Source organism: Rutidosis leptorrhynchoides, chromosome 3 (genome assembly GCF_046630445.1).
Source record: "Rutidosis leptorrhynchoides isolate AG116_Rl617_1_P2 chromosome 3, CSIRO_AGI_Rlap_v1, whole genome shotgun sequence".
Taxonomy (NCBI): Eukaryota; Viridiplantae; Streptophyta; class Magnoliopsida; order Asterales; family Asteraceae; genus Rutidosis; species Rutidosis leptorrhynchoides.
The window spans coordinates 486,007,976-486,020,523 of NC_092335.1; the positions used below are offsets into that span (position 1 = coordinate 486,007,976).

Here is a 12,548-nt window from a genome sequence, read left to right on the forward strand (position 1 = left end):
TCCGAACGAGAATGAATACCACAAAAAAATGAAGTCTAAAAAATTTGCTGTAATCTGTAAACTAAGTATATAGATAAATTTTCACCAACTAAACTAAGTTTTGACTTATTAGATTTATTTAGTTGATTTGATCACTGTTTTTCCAAATAATTACAACTTTGGTTTGATCTGTGGACTCAAAAAAATAGGACTATGCTGATTGAGACGATTGCACAACAACATTAATGACAAACAGTTGAATTACAAATAAAGAACTTCAAATCAAAATACAACATTATATGGTAGTTTCAAATAATTCATACTTCAAAACCTTACGCATTTAATGTGAAATTAAAGTTTCCACATGTTGTTTGTCGACCAAACAGAAGAGAGCTGAACCCCAATCTCGATCTAGTAAGATCGAACTGCAGTAAATTATTATCAATCTGATATCCACCTAAAACTATTGACGTCATCACATCAACTCCTCCATCCACAACCCCTAAACACAAAGCATCCTCACTAACTTGCACCATCGAATTAGCACCAAATATTCTCCATACAACATCCTTATTCTGAAGAACCAAATTAATCGAAGGCACACCAGCACCAAGCCAAGTACTTCCAATAAACGTCGAGTTAAAACACAACCCAAAAGGCGCAACAGACGACACTCTAGGCACCGCAGAAAGCGAATAACCAAATGCTTTAATAACCGCTTTGTAGATCGAACTATGCAAAACTGTGTACGGATTCACAGTACTAATCTTGGTCCCACCAAATCCTGTATTGTTGATTTTCAACAAAGTCTTGTTTACAGGAACATCCTTTTCGTTAACCTGAATCGATTTAACACCGACAAAGTATTCAGTAGACGTGTCACCTTGTATGAAAGCTGAAGCTGTGCTAACCGGGTTTTTTATTAACGGCGTGTATTGAAGGTTAGTAGACGCATCAGCGTTTAGTAAAAATTTATACGCGCCAGGTCCGAAGAAAACGACACCCGGAGAGTTAGTAGATGCAGACAAACAAATAGCGAAAATTTTGGGGAAGCTAAACACCGAAGAGAATTGATACGGTAACGATATTTTAGTTCGTCCTAGGCCTGCCATGCCCATAACGCCACTAGCAAGCCCATCTAGTAAAGCCCCGCAAACAAACAAGAACCGTGGAATGGATACAACCCGACCCGGGTTCTTGCCATTGGTTGATTGGATCGTAACTGATCAATCATTAATTAGTGATGTTACTTAATTACGGATTGAGTGCAATAAGATTACAATGGAGGATGGAATGTTTGATGATTATTTTGGGCCCCGATGATCGTCTTTCACTTTAACTATTAAGTGATCAACCACCTCGACCCGGTCTTGATTGTTAATTTGCATAATTCACCTTTGTGCAATGTAAAAATCCCTTGGGCAGGATCACAAGTGGAAATTACAAAGGCTTAGGCAAAATGGCAGAGAATCAACAACCCATAAATGAGAGGTCATGCTCCCTATTTATAGTATTTAAGATATCCGCGGTATGCGAGTCACTTAACTATCCGCGGAAACTCAGCGGATTAAACCGCAGTCATTTATTAGCGCGGGAATCCATCTGCTGATCTTATTTTCAGCGAACCCTTCATAACTTTGCCTTATAGTTCGCGCAGTTCTGCCCTTGGCCTTTAGCAAATAAAATATACATATACAATGCTATGTATATGATCAAGTCCCCCCAGTTTATTATGATACATATCGCAAAGCAGATGTATCATGATAAACTCTTAAAAATGCGCAGTTTTTGCAACCATCATCCGCATTTAGTCATTTTCGCATTTACTTAGTTACCGTTGCAGGACAAAAGTGTGATGACCCGGGAATTTCCGACCAAATTTAAACTTGATCTTTATATGACTTCGACACGATAAGCAAAGTCTGTAATGTTGAGTCTCAAAAAAAGTTTGAACTATGTTCATATATATTGACCTTTGACTATTCCCGACGATTCACGAACAATTAATTGTAGTTTGATATGAAACATATATATATATATATATATATATATATATATATATATATATTATAATATAAGTAAATTGTAAATAATATATATATATATATATATATATATATATATATATATATATATATATATATATATATATATATATATATATATATATATATATATATATATATATAGAAATTTATAATATTTCAGCCCATATAAATAGGTATGTAGTAATATTATTGTGTTATATTAAAAATTATTATTATTATTATTATTAAGTATTAGCATTATTTTTATTGTTTTATTTTATTTTTATCATTATCATTATTAATAAAATTATTATTTCTATTAAAAACTATTATAAGTATTGTTATTTTATACAACTTATATTATTATCATTAATATTATTAACTATAATATTAACATGAATATTAACAATTATTATTATCCTTATTATTATCAATTATTATTATTAATATTAATAGAATTTTTATTATTAATATATTCATATTTATTTATATTAAATCATACAGAAAGATACAAATACTGTTATCTATAGAATATTTCCTGTCTTTAATCTAATTATATGTCCAAATCGATTCACCATTCAAACAAAGTTAGTTGAGGGTCGATATCAACTTTTAAATTATATATTATTATTTTTTTTTTTGTTTTTGTACCTGATTGCACAATTCTTGTCGACAAGCTTTTGGCTACTTTACTTAAATTATGAATCACTGAATTCTAATATGATATTATAAATGATACAGTGTTTTTAATATAAATATGCTATATATGATTATATGCGCACGATCGTCATTATCAAACCCACATACCAACTACACATGTTTCTGTTTCTAATTAAACAAACCATCACTACCCTCTTTAAACTCATATTGTTGCTGGTAATTACGGCTGTGAAACAATATCAAGATCAACCATCGACCACCGAGACCATTTTAATCATCCTCCATCAACAACCACGATCACCACCACACCTGTATCAACACCATCCCAACGTTCCACCACCACCTTGTTCTTCTTCCTGTTTTCGCAGTTATAACCACACGCACCACCACCTTAAATCACCACCCAACCAACCGTCACCATACTCACATCGACAACCACTATACTGCTACGTGTAACGACCCTAGAATTTCCAACATTTATTTATTAATAATTATTATTATTAATACGTGTGATTAAACGAATGTACGTTATTACATTTACATGTTGCCATGATTGCCCGTACTTGACTTTAATTGCCCGAAACGTCTTTGTGACACCCGGAACTTGCACGAATAATATTTTTAGATATTATTTACATTCATGATTAAATTTATTAATCATTTTAATTAACTAAGGCTATTGGTTAATTACTTGGGCTTTAAATGGATTAATTTGTTAATTAAGTGAACTTGGGCTTTATTAGTGTAATGGACTCTTGATGTTGGGCTTCTAAGCCCACCCTACATTACTAATGAACTTGGTTAGTCCACTAAGATCATGTAAGTGTCACCTTAAATTGTAACTAGTTAGTTTCATACAATAGGAATCTAGTTTGCATGTGATCCCCATGTAACTCCACCCATTAACCACCTTTATGAACTTTACATGCTAATAACCATTAAACTTAGCCACCCACCCTTTGAAATGCTGCAGGCCGTGGCCTAAGATGGGCACAAAGGGTGTTCATATTTTTTTTTCATTACTTGTTTACTAGCATAACTCTTCTCTTTTCAAACACTCACATACTTCTCATTTTCTCTCAACCATTTTCTCTCTTTTCTCTCTTTCTTGTAAGTATTTTGAACATCTTTTTCTCTCTTCTTTTCCTTGTAAAAACTGAATATATACACCTCTAAATCATCATCATCTTTTGTTAGTTGCTTGATTAATTACTTGTCTTGTTGTTGTAGTTACTTACTAGCTTTCAAGAACCTAACTTTCTAGTTTTGGTTCTTCTATTATCTTGTAAGTTCAAGAACACAAGAACATAAACTCACTAGTTTATGATTCTACTTCAATTGTTTCAAAAGTTGCAAGTTCCATGTGTTGATTAAAGACATACTTGAAGCTCATGAAGTAAACTTTAAAGTTTACTTTCTAAAGATCAAACTTTGGTTTGAATCTTTAAAGTATGAACAACCATGAACCTTTTCTTGTTTATTTAAGTTTACTTCTTCAATTTATGCACTTTAATTTCATGTAGTTAGTTTATATGGTCAAGTACTACAAGTTAGTCTTGATCTCATATCTCTTGAACAAATTAAGTTAACTTTGAAAGTTCAAGAACACACAAATAAGTTTTCTTTAAATATAACTTTGGATCTAGACTTTTGAGTCTTGGATCTTCAAGATCAAACTAAAAACTATGTTCTACTACTTATGATCTTGATTAGTTAGTTTACTTTCAAGTTTGTAACTTGTTATTAGCTTTAAAGTCCATGTATGTGTTAGATCTAAGACTTTGATGCAACTTTGGTTCATCAAACTTCATACAACTCTTAAGTGAGTTGTGCTTCATGTCTTAGACTTGCACATGGGTTATGATGGTCAAGACTTGGTTAAGATGATGTAGATACATCAATGAGTTGTACACTTGAAGCTATATGCATCAAGGATGAGAACCATGATGAACATCAAGCACCAAGACCACCGGAACCCTTTTAAACTCACTGTTCAGTCCAAAAGCTACAGGTCTGGTGATTCTGTAACAGACCAGTAGACCTGGGATGTTCTAACCTTGATTTTTAGATAGATCTTTTCTAGTAGATAACTTTTCATATAGGACTCGTCTTAATCCGAGTTACGGTTTAAGATTTATGGCCCTCCGATCGTTACTATGTCCTTTAACGTTGTGCAGAAATTTCTGACCTACTTGCACTTAGACCGTCGCCACGGTCAAACCAAGACGAGTTTGCTTCTGTAAATTTTACCAATCTTAAGGGACTCATAGACGGAGCCATGGCCACTGGTCTCACCTTAATTCAGTAAGGGTAGAGGCCGTGGTGACTGACTGAAGTCAGACTTTGTTGAAAACTACTTTCATAAACGAAACTTACTTTACGCCTTGTGTTTGATGATGAATGATGATGACCCTTAAGACCTTAAATACATACTTTTAAACCTATTAAGACGATTTACTGACTTAGTACTATTTGACTTAGGTTGAGGACTTCGGACCATTTACTTGCACACCTTTCCCGACTACTACTTTACCGCTACATATCATTGTGAGTTATAGCATTCCCTTTTTTACTTTAACTTATTTTGGGAACTGAGAATACATGCGGATTTTATGTTTTACATACTAGGCACGAGTACTTAAACTTTATATATGTGTGGGTTATATTACGGCAGAAACATTCCCTTTAGCTCGGTAACGTTTAATCATTGGTTTATGAACCGGTGAACGCGAATCTTAGATATGGATCCATAGGGTTTGACATCCCCACTTGGGCTAGTCGCGCTAGCAGTCAACGAGTGTTTAATACTTCGTAAACATACGCACTAGCCAAGTGTACTTTCAGGGGGTATTTTAAACGTTAAGTTAGTTACCAAGTGCCCACGGTTAACATATACTTTATCATACTGTTTTGAAATGCTCTTTGTAGCACTGAAATCTCGTGGCCTACCTTACATACTGTTATACTTAAACTATAGCTCACCAACCTTTGTGTTGACGTTTTTAAGCATGTATTTCTCAGGTGCTTGAGGTTGCTTCCGCTGTCTTACTTGTCGTGCTGTAGAACCCGCTGCTTAGAGTTGTTATCGCATGACTACTTATCTTGCATTCAAACTTGTTTACTTTTGAAACTATGTTATGTAACGACCTTTGGGGTCACGTACACTTATTTATTGCTTCTACTTAGCGAAGCATGTTTTTGAAATGTAAAACATTTGATGTCGGTTATGACATCACCTTTTTATCATGAATGCAACTTCTTTAATTACAGCATATAGTACTTAACCTTGTAATGATCCTGTTGTTGATGATTCGTACATGATGGTTTTGTACGGGGCATCACATTTGGTATCAGAGCATTGGTTGTAGGGAATTAGGTTGCATTAGTGAGTCTAAGACCGACCCGAGTAGGATTCACTAATAGGACTAATCTACAACTTGCTAGTTAACTTGTTTCCGCTGAATTTACTGCATGCTACTGCTTACTTTTTCTGCTATATGCTGTATGCTACTACATGATATCACTACTGCATGATGCTACTTGCTTTCGATTGCATGCTACTTTCATATGAATTGCTATTATTGCCATGCTAGTTACTGTTATACATGATTTAAACTGTTGGCCTATTATTTGCTTGCTTTATGACATACTGACATGGAAAATTTATATTTCCTTGTTCAGATGTCGGATGTTTCACCTGCTGGCATTTCGGGCAGTATAGACTCAGACCCCGTCGCCCTACCTACTGCTACACCTGCTGCTGCTACTGCCGATACACCGGCCCCGACACCCACTAGTGATCCCGGCGCTTCCACTTCCGGAGCTGGTACTAGTGCACCTGCCCCAGTGTCTGCTCCCGGACCCTCGAGGTCACAGCCCCGCATGGTGGTATTGAGATCCCCGCGGAGTTCGGGGAAGGGCCGTTTCGTAACCACATGCGCACGCCTTGCCGACGCACTCCCGACGGACGTTTAGTCGTGATTCCGCCAGGCAGACACAGACAGATGTTGGCCACCTTCGGATGCTTCGGATTACCAGCTCAGCCACCAGTGTCACCACCACACGATTCGGATGACTCATCAGACGACTCCAACGATGATGAGGATCCTGCTGATAGACCTATTCAGGCACCCTCCACCCCGCCGAAGAAGCGGTACCGTTTCGATGGCACCGTCATTTCAGGGGTGAATGGAGGTCGTGCTTTTACTGATGCATTTGGCCATCGTCGTAGGGTTACTGCTCGTAAACGAGTTGTGCCATACCCTGCCGACCCACAGATACGTAAGGTTCCCCGTTACGTATTGACTATTCCTGGAACCGTACCACCTAGATTTAGATACGGACCACTTACATCTAGGGACGTACCGTCTACATCCGGAGCCGGACCATCTACATCAGCACCACCGGCACCACCCGCACCACCCGCCCCACCTGCACCGCCTGCCCCACCAGCTCCCTCTAACGAGGAACTGATGAGGGAGATTGAGAATCTCTGAGCTCGAGTCACTGAGCTCGAGGAGCAGTTGGCTCGAGGAGCAGTTCACCCGCCTTCACCGTAGGACCTTGTATTTAGATTTCATGATGTAATCTAGCTATAGTTTCATGTATTTCATATGTATTGTACGAACTTATTCAGATGTATGAAACTTATTATTATTAATGAATGGAACTTTGCGTTATTTAATTCTTGCACGATGTTCTATTTACATTGCTGTACGATGATTCTGTGGTATTTGTACCTAGATGTATTATTTAATAACATGTGATGTTTTGATTCCATGTTGGTCACTATATACTGTATTATTACTACTTGCATACTGGATTTTGACTTGAGTCAAAATTTTTGTTTAGATCCAGGCTAATGGAAGATCCACACCTACCGCCACCCAGATTGAGGACATGATCAACGAACGGGTCGCTGCAGCCCTAGCAGAAAGAAATCTCGAAGCTCCACCGCCACCACCACCAGTTATTCCACCCATTCGAAATGGGTGTACATACAAGGAATTCCAGAGCTGCAAACCGCATAACTTCAGCGGCACCGAGGGACCAGTTGGTCTCACCAGATGGTTCGAGAAACTTGAATCAGTATTTTGAGTTAGCAATTGTTCGAAGGATAATAAGACCAAGTTCGCATCTTGCACACTATCTGACGGCGCGCTAACGTGGTGGAACACGTTAGCTCAAGCAAAAGGGATTGATGAGGCGTATGCTACGCCTTGGGAAGAGTTTAAGTGTGCTATGATTGATGAGTATTGTCCAAGAACCGAAATTCAGAAGATGGAAATCGAATTTATGCAGTTAAAGGCTGTAGGGAACGACCTTAACAGTTACAACCGTAGGTTTTTGGAGTTGGCTCTTATGTGTCCGACCATGGTCACCCCCGAATTCAAGCGCATGGAGAAATACTTCTCGGGACTCCCTAAGTCCATCAAAGGAAATGTCACCTCATCCAAACCACCGAATGTTCCCGAAGCAATGCGCATGGCGCATACTCTCATGAATCAGATCCTTATTGATGAGCCGGAGAAGGCTAAGTTTGAAGCTGGTAGTAGCGAAAAGAGGAAATGGGACAACAACCACAACAACCACAACAACCACAACAACCACAACAACAACAACAACAACAACAACAACAACAACAACAACAACAACAACAACAACAACAGGGGGAGAAACTACGATCAAACCCCCGCCAAGAGGCACAACAACGGTGGAAACCCTAATCCCAACAACAACACCAACACCAAACCGAACTACAAAGGAACCTTACCACAATGCAAGAGGTGCTACAAGCACCACACCGGATATTGTAATGCAGTTTGTGAGAAGTGCAAGAAGAGCGGGCACATCGGTAGAGACTGCAAGACTACCATAATGACAGGGAGGCCGAACACCAACGGGCCGAAAAAGTGTTACGAATGCGGGCAGACGGGCCATTTCAGAAACGAGTGCCCGAACAAACGAAAGGATGGTGGACCACCGCGTGCTAGAGCTTTTAATGTTAATGCAAGGGATGCACGCGATAACCCCGACTTGGTGACAGATATATTCACAATCAACAATCTTTTAGCTTCTGTCTTGTTTGATACTGGTGCGGATAAAAGTTATGTATGTAGACATTTTTGCGATAAGATTAATTGGTCATTAGTCCCGTTAAAAGAAAGTATGCTTGTCGAGGTCGCCAATGGAAAACTTGAAAAGGTTGACCATATTAGTCGTGGAGCTATTATCAACATAGCTGGTGCAGATTTCGAAATTGATTTGATACCTATCAAACTGGGAAGTTTTGACGTGATCGTCGGTATGGATTGGTTGAGCAAGATAAAGGCCGATGTTATATGTGGAGATAAAGCACTTCGCATACCACAAGGAGATGGCGAACCACTGGTTATCTATGGAGAGAGATGTACCTCGAAGTTGAACCTCATTAGTTGCGTGAAAGCGCAAAAGATTATGAAGAAGGGACGTTTTGCTGTCCTAGCACATGTGAAAGTAGTAGAAACTGAGGTAAAGAGCGTGAACGACGTTCGAATTGTGAACGAATTTTCCGATGTCTTCCCAGAGGAATTGCCTGGATTGCTGCCGCAGAGAGCCGTAGAGTTTCAGATTGACTTAGTGCCAGGAGCTGCACCTGTAGCTCGCGCACCCTATAGACTTGCACCTTCCGAGATGCAAGAATTACAGAGTCAACTACAAGAGCTACTTGACCGAGGATTTATCCAACCAAGTTTCTCGCCTTGGGGCGCACCGGTTCTGTTTGTGAAGAAAAAGGATGGATCCTTTCGTATGTGTATCGACTACCGTGAGCTCAACAAATTGACTATCAAGAATCGGTATCCTCTTCCACGAATTGACGATCTTTTTGACCAACTACAAGGATCGAGTGTCTACTCAAAGATCGATTTGCGATCCGGTTATCACCAGTTGAGGGTGAAGGAAAGTGACGTGATGAAAACTGCATTCAGAACCCGCTATGGTCATTATGAGTTTCTGGTGATGCCATTCGGTTTGACAAATGCACCTGCCGTGTTCATGGACCTCATGAATTGTGTCTGCAAGCCTTATTTGGACAAGTTTGTTATCGTCTTCATAGATGATATCCTCATCTACTCTAAGAGCGAAGAAGAACATGAGAAACACCTCCGATTAGTGCTTGAACTCTTAAGACAAGAACAACTTTACGCGAAATTCTCCAAGTGTGAATTTTGGTTGAAGGAAGTACAATTTTTGGGTCATGTTGTAAGCGACCAGGGTATCAAAGTTGATCCCGCCAAGATTGAAGCCATCAGCAAGTGGGAGACCCCCACTACTCCGACGCATATTCGCCAATTCCTAGGTCTCGCCGGTTATTACCGAAGATTCATTGAAGGATTTTCTCTGATTGCGCGTCCTTTGACCGCGCTGACTCACAAGGGCAAGAAGTTCATTTGGGAACCCACACACGAATCAGCATTTCAAACTTTGAAGAAGAAGTTAACCTCCGCACCTATCCTATCACTTCCTGAAGGCAGTGACGACTTTGTTGTTTATTGTGATGCATCGAAGAGTGGTTTTGGTTGTGTACTGATGCAACGATCAAAGGTTATTGCCTATGCCTCCCGCCAATTGAAGATTCACGAGCAGAACTACACTACACATGATCTTGAACTTGGAGCCGTTGTCTTTGCGCTCAAATTGTGGAGACATTATTTGTATGGAACTAAGAGCACTATTTTCACCGATCACAAGAGTCTCCAGCACATCTTTGATCAGAAGCAACTGAATATGAGACAGCGTCGATGGATCGAGACGCTCAACGACTACGATTGTGAACTCCGTTATCACCCTGGCAAGGCCAATGTTGTAGCTGACGCTTTAAGCCGAAAGGAGAGGACGTCACCTCTTCGTGTTAGGGGTCTGAACATCACCATTCATTCGAACCTCAACAACCAAATCAGAGTAGCCCAAGTTGAGGCTCTCAAGGAGGAGAACATATCTCACAAACATTTGAACATACTTGTCTCTCGATTCGAGGTTAGGGAGTCTGGACTCCGATGTTATGCCGAAAGAATTTGGGTACCTTATTATGGAGATCTACGAAACCTGATACTTGATGAAGCACACAAATCGAGATATTCGATTCACCCCGGTGCGGGCAAGATGTACCACGACCTTAAAGAACAGTATTGGTGGCCGAATCTTAAGAAGGACGTTGCGACTTATGTTGGTAAGTGTTTGACTTGCTCAAAGGTTAAAGCCGAGCATCAGAGACCTTTTGGGTTACTTCAACAGCCGGAAATCTGACAATGGAAGTGGGAAAGGATCACAATGGATTTCATTACTAAGCTGCCAAAGACGGTGGGCGGATACGATACTATTTGGGTTATTGTTGACCGCCTTACCAAATCTGCACACTTCCTGGCTATGAAGGAAACGGATACAATGGAGAGACTTGCTCAGCTGTACATCAAGGAGGTTGTATCTCGTCATGGTGTACCTTTATCGATCATCTTCGATCGCGATCCCCGTTTTGCCTCTAGATTTTGGCGTTCTTTGCAAGAAGCCATGGGAACTCGTCTCGACATGAGCACTGCTTATCATCCCCAGACTGACGGGCAAAGTGAACGAACGATTCAGACCTTGGAGGACATGTTGCGTGCATGTGTCATTGATTTTGGAAAGGCCTGGGAAAGACATTTGCCACTCGCCGAATTCTCGTACAACAACAGTTATCACTCTAGCATTAATGTTGCACCTTTTGAAGCATTGTATGGCCGTAAGTGCCGATCTCCTATTTGTTGGGCCGAAGTAGGCGAAAAGCAAATCATCGGACCCGAGGTAGTCCACGAAACCACGGAGAAGATTGCTCAGATTCAAGCTAGACTTAAGACTGCCTGTGACCGCCAAAAGAGTTATGCCGATCTTAAACGTAAGGACTTTGAATTTAATGTTGGTGATCGTGTAATGTTGAAGGTTGCACCTTGGAAAGGTGTGATCCGTTTTGGAAAACGTGGAAAGTTGAACCCACGATACATTGGTCCTTTCGAGATCTTGGAACGTGTTGGACCAGTTGCATACCGTTTGGATCTACCAGCACAATTGAGCTCAGTTCATCCTACCTTCCATGTATCGAACTTGAAGAAGTGTCTTGCTGCACCCGAACTTATCATACCATTGGAAGAACTTACTATTGACGACAAACTCCACTTTGTGGAGGAACCTGTTGAAATTATGGATCGTGAGATCAAAACTTTGAAACGCAACAAGATTCCGATTGTACGGGTACGATGGAATGCCAAACGAGGACCTGAGTTTACTTGGGAACGAGAGGATCAAATGATGCGAAAGTATCCTCACCTTTTCCCGACTCCTCCATCTACCTCAGCTTAAATTTCGGGACGAAATTTTCTTTAACAGGTGGGTAATGTAACGACCCTGGAATTTCCAACATTTATTTATTAATAATTATTATTATTAATACGTGTGATTAAACGAATGTACGTTATTACATTTACATGTTGCCATGATTGCCCGTACTTGACTTTAATTGCCCGAAACGTCTTTGTGACACCCGGAACTTGCACGAATAATATTTTTAGATATTATTTACATTCATGATTAAATTTATTAATCATTTTAATTAACTAAGGCTATTGGTTAATTACTTGGGCTTTAAATGGATTAATTTGTTAATTAAGTGAACTTGGGCTTTATTAGTGTAATGGACTCTTGATGTTGGGCTTCTAAGCCCACCCTACATTACTAATGAACTTGGTTAGTCCACTAAGATCATGTAAGTGTCACCTTAAATTGTAACTAGTTAGTTTCATACAATAGGAATCTAGTTTGCATGTGATCCCCATGTAACTCCACCCATTAACCACCTTTATGAACTTTACA

The 12,548-nt window shown here is 39.5% G+C and overlaps 1 protein-coding gene across 1 annotated transcript in view; it reads right to left on the reverse strand.

Moving 5' to 3' along the window:
* Positions 1-308: 308 nt before the first annotated feature.
* The window catches only part of LOC139898177 (probable aspartic proteinase GIP2), a 37,633-nt gene continuing 25,393 nt past the window's right edge, over positions 309-12,548 (reverse strand). The window contains exon 3 of the mRNA XM_071880894.1: positions 309-1,201. Within this exon, the coding sequence (XP_071736995.1) occupies positions 312-1,201 (890 nt within the window). The 3' untranslated portion in view covers positions 309-311. The remainder of the gene's footprint in view (positions 1,202-12,548) is intronic.